Raw genomic sequence first — 27,354 nt, 5'->3', positions numbered from 1 at the left:
TTCTTATATGATTACTGATGTACTCAGTCACTTCTGATGCTCTCCATTTCTTTGTTAGATCCATATTTAGATCTGGTATCAATTTCCTCCTGCTTAAAAGGGTTCTTTTAATGTTTCTTGTAGTGTAGGTCTGTTGATGATTAATTCTTTCAACTTTTGTATGTCTGAAAATATCTTTAGTTTGCCTTAGTTTTTAAAAGTTATTTTTATTGGGTATAGAATCTAGATTGACAGGTTTCTTTTTTCCCTTTTGGTACTGTAATGATGTTGAACTACTATTTTCTTGCTTGCATAGTTTCTGATGAAAAAATCATCCTTATCTTTGTTCCTCTGTATGTAATATAGCTCCTTTCTCTGGCTGCTTTTAATATTTTCTCTTTTTCACTATTTTTGAGCAGTTTTGATTATGATGTGCCTTGCTATAGTTTTTTCCATGTTTCTTGTGCTTAGTTCTATTGAATCTATAGGTTTATAGTTTTCATCAGATTGTGAAAATTTACAGCCCTTGTTTCTGCAAATATTTTTTCTTCCTTCTTTTCTCTTTAGGGATTCCAATCACATGTATCTTAGGCTGTTTGAAGTTGTCCCACTATGCTGTTATGCTTTTTTTTTAATTTAAATTATCTTTTCCCTATGGGTTTTGTTTCAGATAGTTTCTATTGCTATGTTTTTAAGTGTTCTAATATTTTCTTCTCTAGTATCTAATCTGACGTTAATTCCATCCAGTATGTTTTTAATCTCACACATTGTAGTTTTCATTTTTAGGAGTTAAATTTGTCTTTTAAAGCCAACTTTTTTTCAACCTTTAAACATATGGAATACAAATAATAACTGCTTTAGTATTCTTGCTGCTAATTCTAACATCAGTGTCAATTCTGGGTTGGTTTCAATTGATTTTTTCCCCTCTCATTGTAGGTAATATTTTCTAGCTTCTTTACATGCCTTGTAATTTTTGATTGGATGTCCAACTTTGTGAATTTTACCTTCCTGGGTACTGTATATATTTTTTATTCCTGTAAATATTCTGGAACTTTGTTTTGGGTCACTGACAAGTTAATTGGAAACAGTTTGATCTTTTCTTATCTTGCTTTTAAGATTCATTAGGTAAAAATGGAGCAGCTTAGTCTAGGGCTAATTATTCCCCATTAATGAGGCAAGACCATTCTCTGTACCCTACCCAGTACTCCATGAATCATGAGGCTCTCCCAGCATGCTGGTAGGAACAGACTATTCCCAGCCTCTTGTGCCCACCAGGTACACCTCTCTTCTTACAAGTGGTTCTTTCCTTAGCATTGAGTAGTTTTCTCACAAGCATGCACTGATCAGTACTGAGCTGAATACTTGAAGGGGACCCTTTGTGAATCTCCACAGTTCTTTCTCTGCACAGCTTTCTGCTGTTTACTATTCTTTTCCTTGAATTCTAGTCACCTTGGTCTTCCCAGACTCTCAGCTCTTTCTCTTCAACTCAGACTCAGGAAGTTGGCTGGATTCTACCCATGTTCCTCCTCCCTGTGCTGCACTCTGGAAACTCTCTCAAAGAAGTAAGCTGGGGCAATCATAGAACTTATCTTGTTCATTTCCAGTATCTCAGGGATCACAGTCCTTCATTACCTAATGTCCACTGTCTTGAAAACTCTTGTTTCATTTTTTTTCTCTGTCTTGACTTCAGGTGGGAAGGTAAATCTGGTCCTTGATATGCCATTTTAGCCAGAAGCAGATGTTTGCTTTTATTTATTTTAATTTAATTTTGTAATAATATAAAATATTTACATGGTCCTTAAGTCAAATCTATAAGGCATGGTATATTCAGAGAGAGTCTAGCTCTATTCTATCTCTGTTCTTTAACACTGTTCATTTCCTCTTTCTATAGACAACTTTCTCTTCTTCTTGTTACTATTATTTTGTTTTTATTTTCCCTGTAAGTAACTTTTAAAAAAAATTAGTTTTTGGTTTATCTTTCCATTAAAGAAACACTATGCAAACACAGCATATGTGTATGTATGTGTATGTATATGTTTATATCCCCATTTGTTAAAGAAATTATAGTATACTACACCTACTATTTTCCACCTTGCCGTTTTCACTTAACGGTATATCCCATTGCAGTGTATACTTCTCTTTCTCTCTCAACGGCTTCATTACAGTCCGTTGTGTGGATATACTATTGTTTATTCAACTAGATCCCTAGAGATGGACATTGGATTGTTTCCAGTCTTTTTCTAGTATTGAAAATACTATGAAGAATGCTATTTTTTTTTTACTCCTCCTTGCCTCTACTACTGTTTTCATTGAAGAATGCTATATTTTTATGTTTAATGTGAATCTGTGATACAGATTCCTAGAAGTGGAATTGTTGGATCAAAGGGCAAATACATATGCAATTTTGCTAGATATGCCAAGTTCTCTTTCATAGGGTTGTGCCATTTTGCATCCTCTCCAATGAGACAAGATTGGTACGCATATTTCTAACAACAAAATATTTCAACAGCATAGTAGACTGCTTCATGGAAAGGTAAGGACTAGAATTATTGAAACTGAGGCCAGGGTGGAGACTCTAGTCAGGGATATTGGAGACTCAATTATTGTATCAGGCAAGAGTCAGATCCAATAACATCTCAGCTCCCCCCCCCCCCCGCCACATTATAATGTTGTTATTGAAAAAGATTCTCCTAATAAATTTAGAAAGCATGTCTTGGTAAGTATCTGATTCTCCACACATTTATATGTTTTACTACAATACCAGGATGCATTTCTCTATGAGCAATTTTACTTGGTGATGTGGTAGGAAAGGAAAAATGAATTCCATAAGGAGTGGCTTGATGGGGGTGGGTGGGTGGGTCAGGGGTTCTTTCCCTGCGAGCTTTGGTGTGGAAAGCTGCTTTCTCAAGGTCAGGGCTGTGCGTTTCAAGCCTGTTGCATGTGGACCAGCAATGGGGTGGCTCAGTAGGGAGTTAGATAGGATAGTGGAGAGATTTTGAGTGCGGGCTGGGGACCAGGCTACCCTTATGAGCTGTATGACCCTGCACTAGTCACTTAATCACTGTTAGCCCTGCTGTCCTTGTCATTTAAATGTCTCGTAGGCTTGTTGTCGTAATGAGATAACAGTGAGTATAAGGTGCTAGCCTAGAACAGAGTAAGAGCTCAGTAAATGTTAGCTACTGTTCCTGTGTCAGCTTTTGAGTGTGATGGGACCAGTGAGGGGCTTGGGAACCTCTGGGCCAGAAGACGCAGGCAGCATTCTTGATTTGAGATCTACCTTGCCAGGGCAGTCCTGGCACATGGGACACTGAAATTGAATCTTAGAGAGAAGTTCACGGAGAAGAATGGAAGGGGAGGCAGGAAGGGGATGATCAGTGAGCCAGATAGAGAGCCACGCTGAGTGCTGGCATGTGGTGCCAAGTGCCCAGGACTCCAGACTTTCAGGTAAGAGAAAAGACACCATGGCCTGGAGTGGTTCAGGAATGCTTCACTGAAGAGGTGGTCCATGTGCTCAGGGCAGCTCTTCCATAAGCCAGGAGGAGAGAGGAGGGTAGAGCACCACGAAATGACATGGTTGTAAGTGCTTGGGAATTACATCTTCCTCTCCCCTCCAGCCCTACCCGGGGCTTATCACTCACTCATCCCTCCAACTCTGCAGAGGTGGTCCAAATTGGCATCTTGAGCCACAAACATTGATGAAGCATCTGTTATAGGCTGGACCCTGGGGAAATAAATACGAGTAAAATTTGATCTAGTGCGAAGTTCCTTATGTGAGAGTTTTTCAAACTGTAGTTGCCTTGGTGAATCTCTGATGTTCTGGTTCAGTAGGATTGGACTGGAATCAAGGCATCTGGCCTTTCCAGTAACTAATTCTGCAGTTCTGATGCCCAGTCTTGTTGAAGAATCCCAGGCTCATGAGCAGGTGTAGTCACTCCTCTTTCTTCCAACTCCCATTGCTCTCTGGTTGTTCGTCCTCTCAGTTGGCTCTCCTTCAAACCCAAGCAGGTGGATGGGATGGGTGGTTGGGATGCAGATGACACCTGTCCACTCTTGGGACAGAGGGTGGACAAATTGGCATAAGTATGTAATAGAAAGGTAGATTTTGATCCAAAATAAGGGCCAAGTGAAACTCTTTATCACAGTAAGAGTTGGCCAACAGTGGGACAGTCTATCCTGAGAATTAATGAGCTTTCTGCTGTAGGGAGCCTTGGGCCACTTCTCTGAGCTGCTGCAAGGAAAGTCCTTCTCTGAGTGGGCTTGAACTGCCACTGCTTAGCTCTGGTCCGGGGAAGAGGAAGCCATTCCGGTTCTTCTTTTCAAATCTGTTCCCATCCCATTTCATCTTCTGAATTCTTAATGACTCATGCTGTGTCTGTCAGAGATGCTCAAAACACTGAGGATCTACCTGCTGAACATGGGCCATGCATATAACAAGTGATCTGCCTGGAGTCTGCTGACTGCTCAGGCACCAAGCTCACACTGCTGAATGAGGCCAGTTCTCGCCCCCAGCTAGTGTGTGAGTTCTCATGTGGATGTGTGGATGCGCGTGTGTGTCCGTCATGCTCGTGCTTGCATGTAAGTGTACCCGGAGTTGCAGCTAAACGTAATAGCAAAGCAGTTTGCTCAGTGGGGTGTGTGACTGGAGGGGTTGCTATGGCCTTGGTTACTGGGAGGACTGGTCCCCCCACTCGTCTCCCGCCTCCCCCTTCCCCTCCTCCGTATCCCCCCTAATCCCAGGCTCCCTCCTTCAGGTTAACTTCTCTGGCTGCAGCTGCGCCTCTATCCTCCTCCTCCGCCCTCCCCTTCCTCCCTCCTCTGTCTACCACACACATGGGCTCTGAGTTATGTGCCTCCTGTTCTAGTGAGATAAACCATATAACTCCCATGGGGCTCTGCCCATCCCTCTCTACGTGGAACTCCAGGGCTGGATGTGTTGGCCCTATAAAGGCACCCTGCTGCCTGCCAGCCCAGGGAGGAGGGCAAGGAAGGGGACGGGAGCCCTGAGAGAGTTCTTGGGGCCATTTGCTTGTTGAGACGAGTTGAAGCAGACATCAAAGGAAGGCCTGTTTCTACCCTTAAGGCTAAAAGAGCAAAGAGCAGCCCTGTCATGCCATGTGGGCAGAGAGTCCAGGCTCACCTAAGTCAGCTAACTCACAATAATTAATAACTGACATTTGTATAGCGCTTCATGGCTACACAGAGCTTCTTCTTGAATATAAGCTAATCCCCATGACAGTCCTTGTAAGGTAGGTATTATTATTGCCCTTATCTTACAGGCAAGGAGACAGGCTCAGAAAGGTGTGGTGAGATTTCCATGGTACCAGGGAGTGAGGGTATGAGGACCCGTGCTCATCCTCTGCACTCTGGAGCTTCTCCAACCCACCAGCGAAAGTTAACAAATGCAATAAAGACAATCCCTTCTTCTGGACGTTCAAGCTACTTACTAAAATGGACTCTCCTAGGAGAGTGGACCTGCAGTCACAAGCTGAGTGACCCGAGGCAGCTGACCAAGTGCGGTCTCGGGGAGGGTGGAGGACTTGGGCAAGTGCTGACAGTTTCAACCTCTTGTCACTTAGACCTTTTGCATGTGCTGGTCTGGACCAGTTCCTTCTCACTCATCTGCTTTTGGTCAGGTTGGAAATACCATGGGGCAGCCTGTGGGGCAAGAAGGAGCCTAAGGCACAGAGACTCCCATCTTGGGTGTGGGGTGGGTTCTGTGCTCAGTTCAAGGGGACCCTCCTGGATGGTTTGGGTGCAGGTGGAGGAGTCTCCTGGAGCCAGGAACAGCAGGGCCTCAGGCTCATTCACTTCCTGCGTTTCTGAGGCTGGTTCGGTTCTGGTTGAATTTATTTGATAAGTCGTTCTTGATGTGCCTGCCAGGCAGTGTACTTGAGGTGGACATGGTTCCTGCCACACTGAATCTTATAAAACCAGTGGGGATGCCAGTCTAGTAAGCAGGCAGTTAATGACAATGGCTTGGGAAAAATACAGGGAGCCTTGGGAACCTACTGGAAAAACCATTAGACTAATCTTGGTTTATCAGAGAGAACATACAGGCAGTAACTAGATGATGCTTAGATATCCAGAGGTTCTTTGTCAGAAGAAAAAGAGTTGCTCAATTCCCCTGCCCACCTACATTTGGATTGGGTAGCTCTGGCATGGATTGAGGGCATCGGTGTTAATAAGAAGTTCTCCAGGTGATTTTTGGCTTCAGCCTGGATTAAGAATTGCTAATCCAAGATGAGTAGGGTTTATGGGACCAGTTCTGGGATATGGAGCAGCCGGCCAGCCCTTGTACTTGGCCTTCTCTGGGATCCTGGAGAACACCAGCCCCAGAAGTGGCCAAAACATCTGGAAGGGATTCCGACTCAGTGTACCTGTTCAGGAATTATGGGGTGAGAGGTGACATAGCCCTGGAGTGAACCACACCAGAAACATCAAACTATTCCCAGGGATGCCTTCCCTCAAATAGAGGTCACAACTGGACCTCAAATGGGAGGGAGACCAAACTTATGTTCTGGACTCACTTGGTTTTCTATACATCAGTCACAAGTCTGGTCCTCAGAGCTCAAGGAGCTCAGAGCTTCAGGGTCCTCCTACCGTGCAGAAGACCTTGCGGTTATCAGCAAAGTCAAGTGTTAGAATGACTCTAGGACAGGATGAGCCCTTAGCTCATAACATCAGAGACATTTCTGGAGCCTGTAGGCTCTATCACCCATGACGGTTTCTAAGAATCAAAGGGGGAGGGTCAGAACCTCCAGCTTGTTCACAGCCTAACAACCTGTGGGGGCAGCTGTGTGATTAAAAATGAAACAGCACATAAAAAGAATTTGAAAATTTTGTTCCCTTTAATGCTGGAATAGTTGCCTTTGCTTTGAACCCAAATCTATGCATGGGTAGAAATGACACGAGTAAATGACAAATGAATGAATGGATGTATAGCAATGATGTTTTTGTAGGTTTTCTCTGAAAAATGCAAAACTGAGGCCAGTTTTTCTCATAACTTTTAAAAGCTCCAAAATGGAAGACGGCAGATGAGAATAGGGTCCTGTTGTTTTCTACCCATGGTCCTAGGTCTCGGAGGTGCCCGTCTCACGGGAGGCTGCCTGTCTCTAACAGTTGTCACACGCCACGTTTATCTATAGAAGACTGAGTTGTGACTCCCGTGAAAGTGAACTGGAACATTTTCATCCATTTATTTACTCGCTCACTCATTCAGCCAATGTTTAGTTTGATTCTTCTCTGTGGCAGCCACAGTTCTGGTTCTGGAGATTCTGTTGTGAGCAAGACGAAGTCCCTGTCCTCACCAGGCTTTCACTCTAGCGGAGGTGGGTCAGTGGGCGTGCTGGTTTATTTCGAGGTGCTTTGGGCAGTTTTTTTAATCTGCAAACTGCCTAATTGGTCTTCAGCCCCCTTCCTCTCCCCTCAGTCTCCACCTTCTGCCCTTTCCTCTGGGAACAGATGAGGGTCTCGTGCGGGGAGTCCACATTCCTCCAAGGCCTCTGACTGCCACACTGTGTGCCACAGGAGCCCCAAGAGTGTTGTCTGATGAGCAGGAAGGCTCTTCACGGCGTGCTCGGCGTGACAGATGATGCTGGTGGGGAGCTTTGGTGTCAAAGGCCATATCTAAGTGGAGATTCTTGTTGAGAGACCGTGTGACACATAAGCCCAGCTGCTGAACTGCCCCCCCCCCTTTTTTTTGGTGAGGCCCAGGCAGGTGGGGCAGGGCAGTACAGGTGTGCTGGCTGTGCAGGCTTCTATGCTGATGGAGGCTGCACAGGGCTCCCTTTGGCTTCAGGGAGCTGCCAGCAGCATCCGTGGGTGCAAGAAGCCAGTGAGTAGGAGATCTGGCACCTTGATTCTGTTTCCTTGAAATGTGTCCCAGTCTAGGCTGTCCATAGGTAGACAGAATGACTTCTGCTGCTCCACCTTGAAGGGAACCTTCTTGACCTGGACAGAGGGGCAGTGGACGGGCAGTAGCTGGATAGGCACTGTCTTGGAAACACTGTGATAAGGGTAAATCTGGAAAAGTCCCTCTTGCGGTGTGGAGGTTCCTCTGATCTCCCTAGGCCAAGAGAGCAGAACTGATTTTGTTAACAGTGGTGGCTCATTTTGGCAAGTGCCTACTGAGACAGCATGGTAGAGCAGACAGAGCAAAGGTCCTGGGGTCAGATGGCCTAGATTCTGCCTGGGCTCTACCATCTACCAGCCATGTAACCTTGACAAGTCACTTCACTTCTCTGGGCTTCACTTTCCTCTCACTGTGAATGAGAAGGTTAGACAGGGTGGTTTCCAAGGCCCCATCCAGCCTGGAGCCTTTAACCTTTACACTGTCTCTGTCCACAGGCCTCGCCCCAGGCCAGCTGTACACATACCCTGCTCGCTGCTGGCGTAAGAAGAGACGATTGCACCCGCCTGAGGATCCGAAGCTGCGGCTGCTGGAAATCAAACCCGGTCAGTGCCCTTGGAGCTCGGCTGGGCCGGCCATGGGAGAGGTGGAGGGGCGCTGGGCTGGCTGAGGACAAGGTTGCTCTGCTGCTTTGTCCGTAGAGCTGAGTTTTCCAGGAAGGTGAGCGTGCCCACGTGGTGCTCTCAGGAATAAACATCCACCTGCCCCCCAACCCCCTCAAGCTTCTCTCCCTCTGGGTGTCTCAGGCCTTCCCCTTCCTTTTGTCTTTCTCTTGCTGCCCCAGGAGAGGAAAGCAAGCAGGTGCAGGGTGGGAACAGGCCCAGGATGAATGACTTTCCCAACAGAGCAGACGGAGCTGCAGCTCTTTTGGGCTGGGTGATACCTTCCCGTGGCGTCAAGTAAAGAAACCTCATCCCAGACTGTGTTTCTGAGGAGGACAGTGCACCGTGTCCTCTCTCCCACCCTTACTGGGAATGAACTAATGGCGCATCTTACATGAGAAGGGCCAGTCACTATAAACAGAACCCATCTTGGACATGGAGATGAAAGAGTTTGAGTTCAAAATTTGCCTCTAGGTGTTGTTGATTGCTTTGTGGCCATGCAGAGGGAATTGGTTAGTTTTCTTGAGTACTGATCCGTTATTACACGTCTGAGCAAAAGGCCATTCAGACCATGTGGGTTGCAGCAAGGTCAAGTGACTGCCCTGGGTCCTTAGCTTTAAGGGAACCTCTGGTTTGGGGGATGCCAGAGCTGGGACGTGACTCAGAGTGGTGGCAACAGAGCTGTGAAGTGGAGCAAAGGCAGCGCTGACATGCCCCCTCCCGCTGTCACCAAACAGCGCAGACCTGGCAAGGCTGGCTGCCTGATAATGTTACCTCACTCCTGCCTTTCCACACTGGCTCCTCAGGTTGTGTTTTTTCTGCAGAATCTCTACTTACAGTTATCTGGGATGCTTTCTCACAGTCCCGTTGTTAAGCTTGCTTCCATTGTTCACTCTAACCCAGATTTCAAGTGTGCAAAAGTTCCGTTTGTTTGGGGGTGGGTCCTCCACCCAAGTTCTCAGATGGCGTTGCACAGTTTACCTTGCAGACACCCCAGGGTGATGACAGGTTGTCCCAGACGCCCTGAGATGCAGGCGGTGGGAGAGCCAGGTCTCCTGGAGCAGGGTTGTGGGCCACATGTGCCAATTTACATTTTCTAGTAGCTGCATTAAAAAAGGGAAAAAGAAACAGGTGAAATTAATTTTAATAGATTCTATTTAACAATGTATCAACGGTATTTATTATTTCAGCGTGTAATCAATACAAAAATCATGAGCGAGATATTTTAATACTTTTTTTGGTATTGTTTTTTAATTCCAGTGTGTATCATTTTAACACATTTCATTGTGTTAAAATGACTATCCACATTTCAAGTGCTCGATTGCCACACGTGGCTAGTGGTGCCCAGATTAGCCAGTGTGGTTCTAGAATTACACTCAAAGTGTGGTCTTGACCAGCAGAACAGGCGTCACCTGGGAGCTTGGTAGAGATGCAGAATCTCGGTCCTCACCCCAGACCTGCAGAGTTAGAATCTGCATTTTATCAAATCCCAAGGACTGCATCCCTGGAACACACATAAATAAATGTTTGAGAGATACTGGTTTTGAAGACTTAAACAGGTGGCCAGACCACAAATCAGTATGGCATGACTCCACACCATCTACGTTTCTTTATTAAACATAAACAATTGTCAGTAAGAACAATTTATTTTGGAGGTGCGGGCTCCCTCCTTTCTTGTTCCAGATCTGGAAATGGTCTGAGTCCTGGTCTCTTGGAATTGGCATGGATGAGTGATTAGGTAATCACTGATTTGATCTTTAATTGGACCCATTTTAATTCTACCCCATTCAGAGATTTTGCAGTAGGTGCTACAGCGAAAGGGTGAACACATGCCCGCTGGCTGGGTGGACTTGAGGAGGGGTACTATTTGGGTGTCTGTCACTAGTTGGATATGTCTCCATGTTGGAGTCTGTGAACCCTCTGGGTGTATTTCTGAATCTGTAAGTAGCACAGTGGTACTTGGGATTCCTAGCCAGCCTTGCAGCTTCCTCATAAGGATCAAATGAGCCATATGTAATAGTATTTGCACGTTCTTACCCTTTCAATTAAAAATTTAAAAAAAATTGAGTAGGTAATACAGTCACATGTCTTGACAATCCAAAGATATAAAAGGGTATATTGTATAATGAAAAATAAGACCCAGTCTCCAAAGAGGTGTCAGTGGTCCCCATCTTTTGGGAGTCTTCAAGAGAGAGTTTATGCACACACCAGGAATTACGTCTGTATGACTTTCCTCTCCTCTTTTCACCCAGCACAACCACCTTGTGTTTTGCCCTTTCCATTAAAAATGTGCCTCAGGCATTGGCCATGTCACTATATAAAGAGTTTCCTCATTTCTTTTTCACAATTACGCAATATTCCATTGTATGAATGTACCACAGTTTAGTTAACCAGGCTGTTCCCAATTTTTGTTTCTAATTTTCCCTATTTAATCAGTGATGCAATGAATATTTTACATGCATATGAGGACATCTCATATGTAATTTGTTAATTTAAAGGATTTTATTATAAATAATTGACACCAATTTTAAATTGTTAGTCTTTATTCTTTTTAGAAGTCTTTATTCTTAACATTTATTTTAAAAGTCTTTATTAAGAACACTTTATATCAGACTAATTGGATTACCTTTTATAGAATCAAGGACGTTTAGTACTGTAAAACACCTCAGACATCATTAACTCCAATTCCTTATTTTATTGAGGTCCAGATAGGTTGGGAGACTTGCTCAAAGTTACACAGCAATTCCTGTGGGAACTGGCAGAGAATCCAGGTTGCTTGATTTCTCTGTTCAATGCTTCTTCTGCTTCCTCATGCTGCTGATAGGTGTACTAACTTGAAGAAATTTTAACAGGCTTTTTCCTTTAAAAATTTTATTTTATGATTAGAAAACTAATATATTAATTATTAAAATGCACCCAAGAGATAGTTGAAATTCCTTCAGTTATAAATGTCAGACATTCAAATTGAACTCACCTAAGCAAAAAAAGGGAAGTTGGTTCATGTAACAGTGAATCCCAGCATTGATTTGGGCTTCAGGCATCAGCTGCATCCAGGGGCTCAAATGTTGTAGTGTGGGTTCTGTCTCTCTTTCCACCTCTAACACTCTTCTCCTCATGGGGCAAGCAAGGTGGCCACCAGCAGCCCAGACTCAGCACTCACCATACCCGGCAGAAGGGCATTTCCCTTCAATACCTGTGTCAGAGAAGTCCCTGGAAGGACTGATTAGCTGGCTGGGTTTATGGTCACCCCACTGACCATTGCCATCAGGGGATGGGGCACTCTGATTGAATCGTGATAAGCAGTATCTGAACAGCATACTAGTTTAGAAAGTTACAAAACATTTTCATTTTCATTTAAATCACTTCCTTTGATCCTTAACCATAGCCCTGAGAGGCAGAGAGGGAAGAGAGGTTTAAAAGTGTTATAAGCCCGTTTTATAGGTCAGGGAAATCAGGCTACTACTGGCAGAGCCAAGGAGCGTTTACTGTGCTGTTCATGTATCTGCGCTTATAATTTCACTGTTGGTGGGATTGAGGCAAGAAGCTACTTTACGAGTGTCTGGTCCTTCTGTCTACAGACATTTACTTCAGACATGCGGGCCTCCAGGTGGCTGAATGTAGAGCATCTGGGGTCACAGCTGGCTTTGGACTTTCCCCATCCTTGGGCCATGCCCATCTGCCATGATGTGGCGGGGGAGGGAAAAGGAAGACCCCTGGGGCTCGCGGTGTGCTATAGCCAGTGCCTGCCAGCACCGTGTCTGTATCTGGGATCTTTGAAAGGTTTCCTTGGGCTCTGTCCTCATGCTTTGGAGCAGAGGCCAAGGTGGCTGGCTGTTCCTTAGGTGGAGAAGGCCCAACTCGGAGATGGCCAGGGTCCTGTAGGAGGACCCTTTCTGCAAGGATGAGCACCAGCCTCGTTGAGGATGGACCCTCAGAAGTGTAATCATATCCCAAAGTGGCAAAAGACCCCAGGCAAGTCAGGCCCACCCAAGGCAGAACTGGCTCCTTTGTACCAGCACCTAGATGCTGAGAAACGATAAACAGTCCAGGACTGGAATAAAGAAATTTTCCAATGACAGAGATCCTTCTCAGGTGAGCTTGTTCCCTCTCCAGATAATCAGACCTACTATTAAGCCTACTAAAACCAAAACCAGAACCAAAAACAAAACCCCCAAAGCCTTGGGTCAGATGTCGGTCGTTTCTGTATCCTGGCCTTAGTCTGTGCCACTGGACCAGGCCTGGCTCCTAGGATGTACCACCTCACCAGCCTGTGACCGTACATTGTGACTAAAGATGCCAGGGTAGCATCTGAGAGTCAGTGATAAGCAGCCTCAGGCTTGGACCCTAGAGCATCAAGGCCCATCCAGAGGACATGAAGCAGCACCAGAGAAATCTACCACTCTCCTCCTGGAGGCAACACACGTTGTATTTGAATTTTTTACATAAGCCTACATTTCAGAAAAGGGCCTTCCTCCAGGGCCTTGGCTAGCCTACATGGCACCTTTGTGCAAAAGGAGAAGAATGTGCCCTCTCTGGGCAGACATTTATAAATGATGCCCCTTCTGGTGGGTTAGCAGAGACACGCTGGATCTCAGCCCCCTTCTGTCCCCTTGGCAGGTGTCCCTGTGCAGATACCACATGCCTGTCTCTCAGTGGCTCTGCCCTCATCATTTATAAAATGCACAGTTCCCAGCTGCGAGGACCTTTCCCCTTTTGGGGGTATGTCCTCCCTAAGCACAGGATTGCCTTGGACAATAGTTAAAATGACTTTCTTAGTTTTATTCCATCTGATTTGGTTCGGGCTCAAAGAGAACTGGGTTTTTTGGTCAGTACTTTTGAGTCTGGACTCAGGGTGGAATCACTGGACAGAGTCCCTGGAGAATTTGCTGCAAATTTCTAGTAGGTGGGGGCAGTTAACTGGGTGGATGGAGGCCAACCTCCCCAGAGATGGAGGGGTAGATGAAGGAAACAGAGAGGCAGGGAGAGGCTAGGGATCTGCTCTGTTGTACACAGTGAATTGGAGCTGGGTGTAACCTTTTTGAAGGTCGGTGCATAGTACCTATTAGTATTTAAAAATCACATGCCCTTTGGAGCTTCCCTGGTAGCACAGTGCTTAAAAATCCGCCTGCTAATGCAGGGGACATGGGTTCAATCCCTGGTAGGGGAAGATCTCACATGACGCAGAACTACTAAGCCTGTGCGCCACAACTACTGAGCCTGTGCTCTAGAGCCTGTGAACCACAACTAATGAGCCCACGCTCCACAACTGCTGAAGCCTGGATGTGCCCAGAGCCTGTGTTCCACAATAAGAGAAGCCACTGCAATGAGAAGCCCACGCACCGCAGTGAAGAGCAACCCCTGCTCTCTGCAGCTACAGAAAGCTTGCGTGCAGCAATGAAGACTGAATGCAGCTAATAAATCAAAATAAATTAATGAATGAATAAATTTTAAAAAATCACATGCCCTTTGACCTACAGATTCTGCAGCCAGGGAATTTATCCTACAAATAAAAATATGCTCACAGTGTATAAGGTTGTCCATTGTGGCGTTGTTTGTAACAACAACAGCGAACCAAGAATAGAAACAACCAGAAAGTCCATTGGTAGGCGACTAGTTAAACATATGGTACATTCATAAAATGGAATACTATTTTGTCCTTTAAAGCAGGGGTCCCCAAGCCCTGGTCCTCAGAGCTGTTGCTGGTCTGCGGCCTGTTAGGAAGCGTGCCACACAACAGGAGGTGAGTGGCAGGCGAGAGAGCGAAGCTTCATCTGCCACTCCATATTGTTCCCCATCGCTCGCATTACCGCCTGAACCATCCACCAACCCCCCGCCCCATCCGTGGAAAAATTGTCTTCCACGAAGCCAGTTCCTGGTGCCAAAAAGGTTGGGGACTGCTGCTTTAAAGTAGGAAAAAAAATGGAAAAACATCCAAGCTATATTGTTAAGTGGAAAGAAAGAAAAGCAAATTGCACAACATTATGTATAATCCTCTTTGGGCAAACCTTACTGAAAATTGATAATCAATTTGTCCATCCTGGGCTGAATCTCTTTAAATTTATGGAAACTGGAAGACTGAGTTTATGTTGGAAAACAAACAATGAAGGAACCAAACACCCTTGGCACCCCTCCACCAGCCGGTCCCTGGGGATGCCCATTGTCTCCTCTGTCTTCCCTTCCAGCCTCCTGGTGTGGGCTCTCCTAAGCTCCCCTTCACAGGCTCTAGGAATGCAATTATGTCTATGGTTCTTGGAGCTTCCCTTGGGCTCTACCATCAGCCCCTTGTGTCCTCAGGGGAGAGAGAGAGGAATTCCCCTGATCTGTGAGAGACGGGGCACCAGCCTGGAGCGGAATTGTCTCCAGGCATGAGTTTCCTTCCATGTCAGACCCTCCCATGCGTAATAAGGAGGTGTCATGAGCAGTTTGTCATGCCAACACCCAGGTTGTCCCCCCTGTCTTCCTCTGTGACCCTGCCTGAATCCAGTCAGTGGTGGGCGGCTTTCAGCAACAGAGGCCAGGGTGGAACGTGGCTTGGAGTTGTCCTTGATCCCAGGTCTTCAGAGCTGAATGTTTTGTCAGGAAACCAGGTCAGGGCAAGGGGAGGGGGTTTCCACTCAGAAATCTCGAGGGGCCTCAGAGCAGGTCTGAGGCCAGGGCTGCAGAACCGTCCACGTCTGATTCAGCCCCACACAGCACAGAGTGCATCTGTGACATCGCAGTGTGGGGAGTGGGGAGCTGATCACAGCTGCTGTGAAGTCATCTGTTCCTGGGCTAAATCATACACTGATGGAGTACTCCCCAGGCCTGCTGTCCTCATCCCATCTCCCTCACTGTGACTATGCCATCCTGCCTGTGTTTCTTTACTACTTGCTGAAAATAAAGATGTGTCTGTGCTGGGGTGGGATGAGGATGGGAGCTGGGGTGAGCTCTTTGGAATCTGAAAGCATTCTCAACGTCCCTGGACCTATGTGTTTCTCACGCCTGACATCACCCCTCCAATCAGTCTTGAATAAACATCTTGCAGCCTCCTACTTGCCTGGGCGTCTGAAGGACAACACACACAACATTATTTCTCTCCGCTGACTGACAATGGAGTTCAGTGTTCTCTGCAGCTTGCACTTGGCTGCAGGGGCGAATGCAAGGTGTTTCACGGTGCAGCCATCACAGTTCAGGCAACGTGAAGACGGGCAGGGGCCTGGTGCCAGAGAGGGGGCCGCCCCTGGACTATTTCCCCAAGAATGGAGCTCTGTCCTTACAAAGGGGAAGCCAAGCTGGCAGGAGAGAAAGGTAGATAGTGAATATCCACCAGAAGGCCCTGAAGCAGGGCAGATGTTGGGCAAAAGCCAGCTGATTAAAAAAAAGCCTTTAACTTCACTTTTTCTTCTTTGAATGAGAAAAAAGGGCCAGGAACAAACTTTTACTTGTGTCCTTCTGGGTTAAATGCTCAGATAGTCTGCTTAGATCAGGTTAGCATCTTCGAACCCCAGACCTTTTGGTCCCCATGGTCTAGGGCAGATTTCATCTTGTTTTAGAGGTTGGGGAACTGTGGCACTGAATTAGGAGATTAATTTCCCAGGGGGCATCAGCGGTGAAGCCAAGGAAAGAACCCTATGGGGGAACCTGTTGGACCTGGCGCCATGTTGCCCCAGGACTCAACACGCACATTCATCCTGGTGTCTCAGACCAGCAGGGCTCCCGGAATGTACCCGAGGCCTTGTGCATCCCTTCTGCTCCAGAACACTTGGGGAGCAGCATGGCTCTTTGCCACCCTTGCCAAATTCCAAGGGTGATCAGAAGGAAGGCAGCCAGGAGTAGGGTTCTGGTTCTTTCTCATGGTTTTTTTTTTTTTTTTTTGGCAGTCACTCAGTGACTGGGCATGAATGACCAGGATAATCACCGCTCCACCACATGTTGTTGGGGGAGCATGAACAGTCGGGCAAGAACCCTGAGGGGATGGTAGGCCCCAAGCAGAGGGGGCCATAGCCGGCCGACAAGCAGGTCCCAGGGACCCTTGGAGGGGTGCCCCCCGAGGGGGCGGTCCAGGCAGAGGCCTGAGTCCCGCCTGCGTGGGCAGCGGTGGGGAGGCCTGCTTTGCCCGCCTGGGGTGCTGTCCCTGCCGCACTGAACTGCCAGAACTCTACAGATGGGAGCAGGCTGTGGCCAACTTCCCCAGCTTTTGAAAATCCTGCATCTTAATTAGTTCCCTACTGCTTTTGTACATGGCCCACATTTTAATAGTCTCCGGGCTTCCTCCACCATTTGCTCTCTGATGTTCGGTGCGATTTCTCTTCTCCTCGAGACAGTCCCCCCGACTCCTCCAGCACCCTCCCAGTCCGGGAACAACTTACGGAACGCCGATGTGCCAAGCATGTAGCCTGAGATTGATGAGCCTGTCAGCTGGCTCCCTCTGCCCCCCGCCTCCCCCTCTCCTGTGTGCTCCTCACGGGGATGAGCTGGGCAGAGGTGGGTGAGATGGGGGGAGGCAGGGGAAGGGACCCGTGGAGCCCCCAGCCAGATGTGGGCCAATGGACAACATGACCTTCTCCCGGCCCGCAGAAAAGTCTGGCTGTGCCCTTGCGAGGGGGAAGGATGCTGGGCTCCCACCCCATCTGTCAGTGCTTATCTGTCTCTGCGCGGGGGTTGCCTGAGCGTGGTACGGCTGGGAGAATGGATGCCTTCAAGTGCATCAGGGGGAAATGACCAGTCATTTATCTCTTTCCTGCAGTGTCAGAGCTGCAGCCATCCATCCTGGAGGCCTGCAACAGCAGCCTTTTCAGCTCTTGTTGGCCTTGTGAGCTGGAGAGAGGTGGGCAGGCCACTCCAGCCCCCGCTTCATGCCCTCCTGGCAGCCTGGGGAAAGGCACTGGGTCCAGGGGATTGGGCCTGGGCCTCCAGCGTTGCTCGCATCCCGCAGGGCTCTGGGAGCCTGGGCTGGCCCAAGAAATGGGCAGCAGCTGGGAGTTGGCCGTGTGGCGTGCATAGCTGCTGCAGAGTTTCCACAGCCAGGTTTTGCAGTCATACCTGGCGGAGCCACGTTTAGAGCATAGCTTATAAAATTATCGCCCTGTTATCTCTCCCCACTGGAAGGCACACATTTTGAGTGCAAGGGCCCACCCGATCCTTCATCTGTATCCCAGCACCCAGCACCGGACTTGGCACATAGTAGGTGGACAGCAAAGATTTATTAAATGGATGAAGGAAGGAAAGGTGCCTGGTATCGGATCGCAAGCTTGAAGAACATGGCTTAGCTCTCATCATGCCCATTGCACAGATCAGGGAGACTGAGTGGGAGAGGAGCCCTTGGCAGCTGGCCTGTGGGGCCTGTTCCAGCTTCCCTACCTGGCCTCTCCTTGGTTTTAGCTCATGGGGGTCTTCACTATGTCAAACAGCTGTGCGCTGTAGGAGACAAGGCATAAAATAGGAATCACAAGACCTGGGTTCAAGTCCAGAGCCCTCCACCCACTGGTTGTGTGATTTGGAGCAGTCACCTAACCACTCTGAATCTTCATCTGTGAAATGCGGGTCATGGCAGCTGCTCTGCTTGCTTCCCAGGGTTGTTCTGAGATTGTCCTGGAGTGGTGGAGCTGGAAGACTTGACACGTGTGAAGAGGCGCCGTGAAGCCACCTCCATGCGGCACTTCTGGGTGGGCTGAGGGGGCCTCAGCTGACACAGTTCCTGTCCCCAGCACGTGCTCATTGCAGGCAGCTCACCTCCCAGCTGGGAGAGCGTGTGCCGTCTGGCCAGAATGGGACTGCATTCTGCCTTAGAGTCTTTTAAAAGCCCAAGTCTAGTATCTTCTATCCTGAGGAGAGAAGACCTGGCGTCTGGCTATGGGATCTTCCTTTTCCAGAACCACAGCTTGCCCAAGTTTACCCCCTGTGTCCCAGAACTTGGTCCTCTGGCATCCGTTGCCCAGAGCACAGAGATAAACTTGGAAAGCTTCCTCTCTGTTTTACTAACACCTGTCATCCCATGGTGTTAGGACAGGCCCGTCTGGCTGGGTCTTTTCTCCTGCCCTTGGCCTAGGCTGATCTGCCTTCTTTGAGAATCACTCCTCTGTGGACTCGCTCTGGTATGGCTCTATACCTTTGCCCCTTGGCTCTGGGCACCCAGCCTCCACACCCGACCTCTGTCCTGGTTCACTGTGTGGGGCTGCCCGCAGCTCAGGGGCCAGAAGACTGCCCTCTGGCTCTGTCTAGGAACCAGGGTGTAGGCACCTCGAGGACAGGGCCCTCTCCTAAGCACCGGCTCATGGGTGGGGCTCCACACCAGTTGCAGTCACTGCTAATTGGTCGCCTGACTCCTGCCCTCACCTTCCTTCAGTTAACTTCACAATGATCCTGTTAAAATATAGGCATCATAGTGTCACCGTTGCTTGAAACTGCCAATGGCTTTAGAAACAGAAGTCAGCATTCTTGCAGAGGCCTCCACAGCCCTTCAAGGCCCTGGAACTCTCTGAACTGGGCCCCTACTCTTTCCCAAGGCTCACTGTGCACTGAGCAGACAGGCCCTGGCTTTAGGGCCTTTGAGCCATGGCTCCTTTGCCTAGAACATCCTCTCCTGATCAGCAGCGTGGCCCCATCCCTGGCCCTTCAGGCTCATGCTTTCCTGGCCACATGTAACAGTGGAGCCACTCTTCCATCACCCCTATTGCTCCAACACTGATTACCTTCTGCCATGCTGTGGGTCTTGCTTGTTTATTTTATGTCTTGTTTCTCCCCCACTAGAATATAACTTTTATGAGGGTGAGAATTTCTGTCTCTTGTTCACAGCTGTGTCCTTAGCACCTAGAACAGAGCCTGGTACATAGTAAGTGCTCTGTAATTATTTGTCAAATAAATGAGTAGAGCAAGGCCTCTTCCATGTGGTTCTGCTGTGATTTCCAAATCTGCAGGGCAGTGCCCCCTGGAACTGGAGCAGCATCTCGGCCTATGAGCTGAGTCCCATCTTGGCCTCCTCTGTCCTCTTAACTACTCCAGACTTGACTTCTTTGCTTCCACTCCCCCTGGGTGCGTGGGAGCTGCGGGGAGCTGTGGCTCACCACGTCTGATGGTCTGAGTGCGTCAGAAGGTGAGGAGTTTTTCTGAGAAGTGCGAGGAGAGGGAGACTTTAGGAGTGGAAGGGAGTGGCCCACGTGAACTGAGCATCCCCTCCATATCCATTATCTCGTCCGGCCCCATAGCAACACCGGGACGTGTGTTTGTTCTACAGATGAGGAGATCAAGGCCAAGAGTGCAGCGTAGGGGACAAGAGCTGAGATTTCACCCCAGACAGCTTCTTGCACTTTCCAGCGACCTGTATTCCCTTGAACCATTTCACCACTCAGTCCTCTCCCGCCGTCCTTCCCCTCCCCTACCTTCCCACTAAGTTATATCACGTGATCTGCTGACCAGCCCAGGGGTGAACTTCCTTTGACAGTGTGGGTGCTCGTCTGTGTTTCAGGGGTGGGGGAATGCTTATCTGTGGTGCCAGCCTCTGGGTGCTCCTTCCAGGGGTCCATCCTCGCGTGTTGGCTCAGAGGTGCGTGGGTAGGCACAGCAGAGAGTGGGACCGCAGGCGTTTTGGGGGCGTGAGCAGTCCTCCCGTTGTGTGGGTATCCTGGGCTTCCAAAACAAGCGGTGACAAGGGCCTGCAGGGTGCAGCCTGGGTGCTGGGTCCTCGTTGTGAACCTCATCTGTTTTGCACTTTATGAATCACAAAGCAGGGAGTCTAACGCAGCCGAGAAAGTGGCACCCCTGAAGAATGAGCAGCTGGATTCCCGGGGCTGCCACCATCTCAGAAAATCAGGGCTTCGGCCCCCTCCAATCTCCTCCTCCGTGGGGTGGGAGAGAACAATACCCCGCTTCTCCTTCCCCGTGAGCCTGAGAGTCTGGTGGGCATAAATGAAATAATGATCCTTAAGCGTCTTGCTCCTTGGCGTAAGTTGATGTCTAAATCCAAGGAAACGTGATGAGCTTAACTCCTCAAAATAATAAGCGACCAGAAGAGAAAACCGCACATTTGTATTTTTAAAGAAAAACTTGAAGCAGGTAAAAAAAAAACCTGAGCATCATGATGTAGCAGGAGGATTGTCTGCCATTGTCTGTGGGATTTCTCCCTCCTTTGCACCATAACTGTATCTCCAGGCTTCTGCGTCAGAGAGAGCCCGTGATGGATGGACGGATGGATGTGCCTTGTCGGGGTGTTTCACCGCGATTTCCCTGGGGGCAGTCTGTCTGTTGGCAGAGCACAGCCTCCCCAAAGATGGTATCTCTTGCAAACTCGACAGCTAACAGACAGCTCCTCTCTTTGTATATTTCCCCAAAGAAGAACTGTCTTAATCTGTTTTTATATGGCATATTTTATTATAATCCATATATGACTTGCAGGTTCCCAGTCCTCCATCCTGAGCCAAAAAATGCACGAGGAGTCAGAAGCTCCATGAGCCTGTGACATCCAAGTGTTTGCATTTTTAAATGACCTGGGATTTAATTACTCACTGTGCTCCCACGTTGCACTTTCGGGCTCGTCTTGCTTGCATCCTGTTAATGAGCTCAGTGGCTCCAGCAACCCAGTGGAAGCCTTGCATTCCGTGCGTTGGGTGGCAGGCTTGGGGCACCTGTGTCAAAAGCCTGTGGCTTTGATCTCCACCCTGGAGGATGGCTGCCCTGTCCACAGCCCTGGAGAGAAGCCTTTGCTCTTCACTGGTGATTTTGTTTTTTTCGCTTTGCTTTTATTTGTGCTTTTCTTTTCTTTCTTTTTCTTTTTTCTTTTTTTAAAGACTTTCTATGCTTCAATCCTTGTTTGTCTAAGAGGTTTTTTTCTTATTTGGAAACTGATTTGCTTCGGTTTGCACAGAAGCTGTCTCTGGTGTGATGGATCGTGCTGGAAGTCACCCAAGGAGTATCTCTGTTCCCAATTAGAAGTGGAGGCAGAGCTGTGTACGGGGGCCTGGGGAGGCGGCTGGCTTGGGTGACAGCTGCTGCCGCTCTGGAGAGAGTAACGATCCGTGGGTTTATATCCATGTGTATAAAATCAGGCTAATTTAAAGATGAATTATGTGTGTGTGTTTTAGACCATTTTCTTTTAATGTTAAGTGTTTGATGGCTCCTGTCAGGTTATGTGGTCCCTAAATTTGTGCGAGGGTCAAAATGAATACGCTTTTAAAGAATTATTAAATCTTATATCTAGATGAGCTGTATTAGAATAAAACTGAATCAATGACATCCCTAAGGACTCCATAGGGAGAGTGTCTAGGATGTGCATTGTGCAAGAGCTTGGACCTGTTACCTTATTTTTCCTTCACTCTGGGACTTCTTGTGGTCCAGAGCCAGAGAATGTACCCTCTGCTGCTTTGTTGGGAGGGCACTGGTTAGCCTGTCACTCTGACCTTGCGGGCTTTACCCATAGTGCTTTGAAACCAGAGTTTGCCAGGGGTCAGCTCGAATGCTGTTCTGGAATGGTGCTCAGCTGGGTATCAAGTAGAAAACACTAAGACCATATTTAACGTCCTTCCATTTTTTAGAAGCAAAATCGTAGCAAATGTTGCTTTTAATCCTATAAACCTGTAGTGTTTAATATGGTAGCCACCAGCCATGTCACCATGGAACACTTTAAATGTGGCTCATCTGAATTGAGATGTGCTGTAGATGTAAAATACACACTAGATTTTGAAGACTTAATGTGAATAAAATAATGTAAAATATCACAATGATTTAAAACTTTTGATTACATGCTGAAGTGATAATATTTTGATATATTGGATTAGAGAAAATATACATTAAGATTAATGGTACTTGCTGCTCTTTTATAAATGTGGCTACTAGAAAGTTTAAAACTGCATGAATGGCTTGCATTATTTTTCTATTTGACAGCATTGTTGTGCCATTAAACCAGAATCATTCAGACTTTGATAATAATAACATGTAGCATTTATAGGACACTTAGAACATCCTGGGCTCTTCACCTATATGATCTGATTTTGAATCTTAAGTTTTGAGTAGAAAAAAAAGCAAAGCAAAAATTGATAAGCCTCCTTTTCCATTCTGTTTCTCACACTAGTTTTTGTGGGGATCTTTTCAGAGTTTCTTTATGCAGTGTATTACCATGTTTAATTCTCATACCAAAACTATGAAGTAGATACTAGGGTGCATCCCCATTTAACATATAAGGAAACAGAGGCTTAGAAGTTTGAGTAACCAGCCTGTGGTCCCTGGGCTAATAGATGGCAACGCCAGGGTTTGATTCCAGGGGTTTCTGAAAGCAGAACTTCTATCAGCCAATTAAATATTTTGGTAATTAGGCAAGGATAATGCCACTAAATTTCTCTGTGACGCTGGGAAGGTCTCTATGTCTTTCTGTGCTCCACTTTCCTTGTTAAGTGATTGGACTCTAGATGCTGTTGGGGGTCCCTTCTAGCTCTTTGAGTGTAGGAGAGCCCATTTTACTCTTCTCATTTGCTTCTCTTCTCCCTCTTGTTTTTGACCCTGTGCCCATCTCAGAGGATCAGGACTAGAGGACCAAGAGGGTAGACTGAATGATGAGAAAACAGGATGGAGGAATAGTTAGCAAGGAAGCAAGAAGGAGCAGGAGGAAGAGGAGAAAGAGAAGGAAGAGGAGGAGGAAGAGGAGGAGAAGGAGGGAGGAGGAGAGGAAGGAGGAGGGGGAGGCAGAGGGGGAGGAGGAAAGGAAGGAGGAGGGGGAGGAGGAGGGGGAGGAGGAGAGTAAGGCGGAGGGAGAGGGAGTTTATCAGTGATGGAAAAGTCTGTGTGAACTCAGTACTGTTGTGCTGAGTGAACACCACATGGGGATGTCCACAAAGAACAGAGCCCAGGACCTTGACACAGACCTGCCCGCAGCCTCGGCAAAGCTCCACCTTTTATCTCAAAATACGAAAACTATGGAGAGGGTCTAGGAATGCAGTGAACATGCACAAAGATTTGGAAAAAAAACTTTTCGTGGAAGGACCAAAGCAAGGCAAGATGAAGTCCATACAGCCTAGAGGTTAGGTGAATGGGTTCTGAGGCAGATTGGGGTCAAGGCTGGACTTTGCCTCTTACCAACTGTCTGATACTGAGCAAGTTCTAAGCCTCCCTAAGCTGCAGCATCCTCATCTGTGGAATGGGATGATAAGTGTGCTCCTCTCGGGTGGTGGTGGGGATTAAGTGATAAACAGCAATAACAGCTCCACATTTTAAATGTTTACTACGTGGCAAGCACTCTGCATGTATACAGACATATCAGGGCTTGTTGGGGCTCAGCTTGAAACTGCAAACTACTAGTAAGGATACAATAAGTGAGGTTTTTATCATGATCTTAACCATGTCTAGGAAAGATTCTTTGGCGGCATTCTTGTCCTGCTGTGTGGCTTTCGGTGAAGTTACTTAACTTTTCTGAGCCTCAGGTGACTCATTTATAAATGAGATGATTAAAGCAGGTGATCTTTAAGGCTTTTTCAGCTCTAAAATACTGTGCAATTCTGGAAATAGGATTTATTTAGTGTTGAGAAGGCTAAGGGGGCTGCTAAAATATGAACTTCATATACATAAATATATATGTGATTATTATAAGTTTGAGGGATGGTGAACAGCTGCTCTCTTTTGGCTGAGGACAGGGCATGAGGCAACACATTTTAATTGTTTTAGATTAGATATTTGGAAGCCTTTTCTGACTTGGGAGAAAGACTAATGTGTCGTCGGAGCAAGCTCTGGAGCTACACACTCTGTGAACTCATCAAAGCAGACCGTTGGCTATTTTTCTGACACTCAGACGTAACTTCATCACACAGGCCTTCCCTGACCCCCTGATCTAAAATAGACCACCCCCTCCCCCCTGCACTGTATTCTTCCTTCACATTTCACCCTATTGCTTTCCTCTGCAGCACTTATGACATTTTGTAATTGCATATTTATTTTGTACTTAGCATCTAATATCTGTCTCTTTGAATTGTCAGCCATCTAAAGGCCGGGTTGGTCGCTATTTGGTTCACCTCCTGTGTACCTAGTTCTAGCGCAGTGATTGTCTCATAGCAGGTGCTCAGTAAATACTTGTTTAATAAGTGGGTGAATGAGTTTCAGAGGTGGTTGATTTGGTTGTAGTGCTTCTTGACGGAGTTGCTTGCCTTTGTAGGTAAGAAAAATCGCAAAGACCTTGTCATTCAAGGGACTTTAGGTACTGATTCTCCGTCCCACCGTCATCTCCTGGGGGCTGGTCGTGCATGGGTGTGAATTTCTTCAGTTTTAATGGGCTGCCTGAGCATCCTTCTTTGTGGGCTGGCCAGGCTGCATCAGGTTCTGGTGGAGGAGACGGAAGGGAAATGTGGAGTTCCATTTGAGGCAGAATAAAGGCCAGAAGAACACAGCTTGGTTGTGCTGATTATTTCTGTTTGTTCCCCCAGATGTGCTCTTTGTCCTTCTTTACACTGTCCTGTGCCCCAGGAAGCTGACCTCAGTGGCTGCATCAGTGAGACTCCCTTGCCCTCTGGCTTCTGGTTGAGGTTGGCCAATGGGAGGGCAGAGCAGGAAGACAAGGGAAGGAAAGAGAGGTTGGGTGTGTGTATCCAGGTTCTCTGGCCCACGAGCTCACAGCGCTCCTACCTGAGAGCTCTCCACGGCTCTCTCCAGGACTTGCAAACACACTGTCTCTGTCCGTCCAGGAATAGCAGGTCTCATGGCTCCCCGCTGTTAACTCCCCTCGTCCTTGTCCCCTTATTTCTGTCCACACCTCTGTAAACTCCATACAGATGGGCCATTTGTTCCCCTGACCGTTTGCTCAGGCAACACCCCTTTGTGGTCTTGCACCAATCTTACTTGATACAGGGTAGGGACCATGCATCTAATTGCAGGGGGGTATGAGGTACAGGGTCCAAGGAGAGTTTGGAGGAATATTTTGCAGTAAATCCGAATGTGGTCACCTGTACCAGAGCCTTCTGTTTTTTAACGAGAAAACAAAACAAAACAAGAAGCCCAAAGACTCCCAACCACCCTCCTTTGGGTTAGGAGTTGGGGGAATTCTTGAGAAAGAGGTTCAGTTTCTCTCTCTGGTTTCTCTCATGGGCAGGGCCGGCTCTGGCTGCCACTGCTCAGGTGGCCCCATGACCTCAAGCCCCAGGAAGCCAATCAAACTCTGATGTCTTCAGAACAAACGCCCCAGTGTGCGGTTACTGCAGCTCCCAGCCGCTGATCGGGGGCCTGTTAGGCATCTGCTCCCATTCTTTTTCTTCCCTGGGCTTCAGAGGCCGTTACTTCCCTGGTGAGTTGATTAGAACAGCTTCTCTGAGGTTGCAATAGCTTTTCATGGAGCAGACTGGAGCTGGGCAGCCAGCATGGCCGGGGGTAGGTCATGGAGTTGCCAGACAAGGGTTGGCATAGAGGGAGAGGATAATAAGACTTGAGGCCGACATTGGTGTACCGCTTCAGAGTTTTCAAAGCGCCTGAATGTAAAGGGACACATTTATGCTCCACAAAATGGCCTGGTCGGGGGCTGGGCATTGTCACCCTCACTTTGTAGGTGTGGAAAAGGGCTCAGGGATCTTGAATGCCTCACCCAAAGCCACAGGGCTGGAGGGTGGCAGAAGCAGGATGGAGACTCGGGCCGCCGGACCCTGTGGCCATCTGGCGCCCCTTCTGCCCTGCCTCCACTGTCTCTGAGGGAGCAGGAAGGGCTGGGCTCTGCCTCTGGGATTGTGAACTGGAGACGAAAAAGCCGAACCCGACTCCAGTGTTCTTGTGCGGCAAGGAGGAGAGATCACAGGCATCTTAAGTCCTTCCCGGGTGCTGTGGTTCCTGCATGCCCTCAAGGACCACCCCTCCCATCCCTCCTGTCTCTCCTGTGTGGAGTGGCCTGACGCTGCTTTCCTGTCCTTGCTTTTCAGAAGTGGAGCTGCCCCTGAAGAAGGATGGGTTCCCCTCAGAAAGCACCACCCTGGAAGCCTTGCTCCGCGGTGAGGGGGTTGAGAAGAAGGTGGACACCAGGGAGGAGGAAAACATCCAGGAAATACAGGTATTTCTGTGCTTGTGTTGGGGGAGTACACCCGCAAGCATCCCTGTCGTGCTTCCAGAACTCCAGCCCCAGCGCTGGTCCTCCTCTTAAGGGCCAGGACTGCGACTCAACGGCCTCGTGCCACTGTTGCTGGGAAGCTGGCTTTGGTCTCCCTGTTTGTCCACTCAAAATGTAGTTTTGGAGCCTACGGTGCGCCAGGTCCTGGGGACACAGCGGTGAGCAACATAGGCCATGTCATCACCCCCGGGGAGCCGGCAGTCACAGCCCAGGCTCAAAAGATCTGCTGTCTGCAGCAGCCAGCCCCCAGGGAGTGGCCGCCCACCCCTGCCTCAACACCCCCTCCTCGGCTCTGGTTCACCCGCCCCCTCATCCTTTCCCAGCACCATCCACCCCTCCTTCAAGGCCAGTTTAGACATCGCCCCCCACCCCCATCCCTGGGCAGAGTTGGTAGCTCCTGTCCCCATGCGTTCGCCACCCTCTGTGCACAGCACGGCTGAGCCTGCCACCCCTCAGGGTCACCACGCAGGATTCTAATGGTGCACTCCCACCATTTCTTATTTTTGTGTCTTGAGTCCCCGTTGTCCAACCTAGTGATGGGCACAGAAGAGTGTAATAATATGAATCAATACACAGATGAAATCATGGTTTTTAATAATTACACATAATGAAATGATTAAAATTACATTTATATTACATTTATGCTTTATATTAAAATTTTATATTTTATGTTATACATGTACATTATAAAATTACATATTTATTTAATTTTACATCCAATCTAATATTTACATGCTAATTTATTAACACTGTAATTAAATGATTACCAGTTAAACGTTTGGTTTGCTTTGTAAGTACCACCCGCGTGTGGGTTCCGTGGAGCCAGG

At 47.8% G+C, this 27,354-nt stretch overlaps 1 protein-coding gene across 1 annotated transcript in view; it reads left to right on the top strand.

Annotated features, from left to right (window-relative positions):
• The window catches only part of DPF3 (double PHD fingers 3), a 201,314-nt gene that overhangs the window by 119,516 nt on the left and 54,444 nt on the right, over positions 1 to 27,354 (top strand). The window contains exons 3-4 of the mRNA XM_057733524.1: positions 8,326 to 8,433; positions 26,343 to 26,470. Coding sequence (XP_057589507.1) covers positions 8,326 to 8,433; positions 26,343 to 26,470 — 236 coding nt within the window. The remainder of the gene's footprint in view (positions 1 to 8,325; positions 8,434 to 26,342; positions 26,471 to 27,354) is intronic.

The sequence above is a fragment of the Hippopotamus amphibius genome, chromosome 4 (genome assembly GCF_030028045.1).
Source record: "Hippopotamus amphibius kiboko isolate mHipAmp2 chromosome 4, mHipAmp2.hap2, whole genome shotgun sequence".
Lineage (NCBI taxonomy): Eukaryota > Metazoa > Chordata > Mammalia > Artiodactyla > Hippopotamidae > Hippopotamus > Hippopotamus amphibius.
This window is presented reverse-complemented; position numbering and strand designations above follow the sequence as displayed.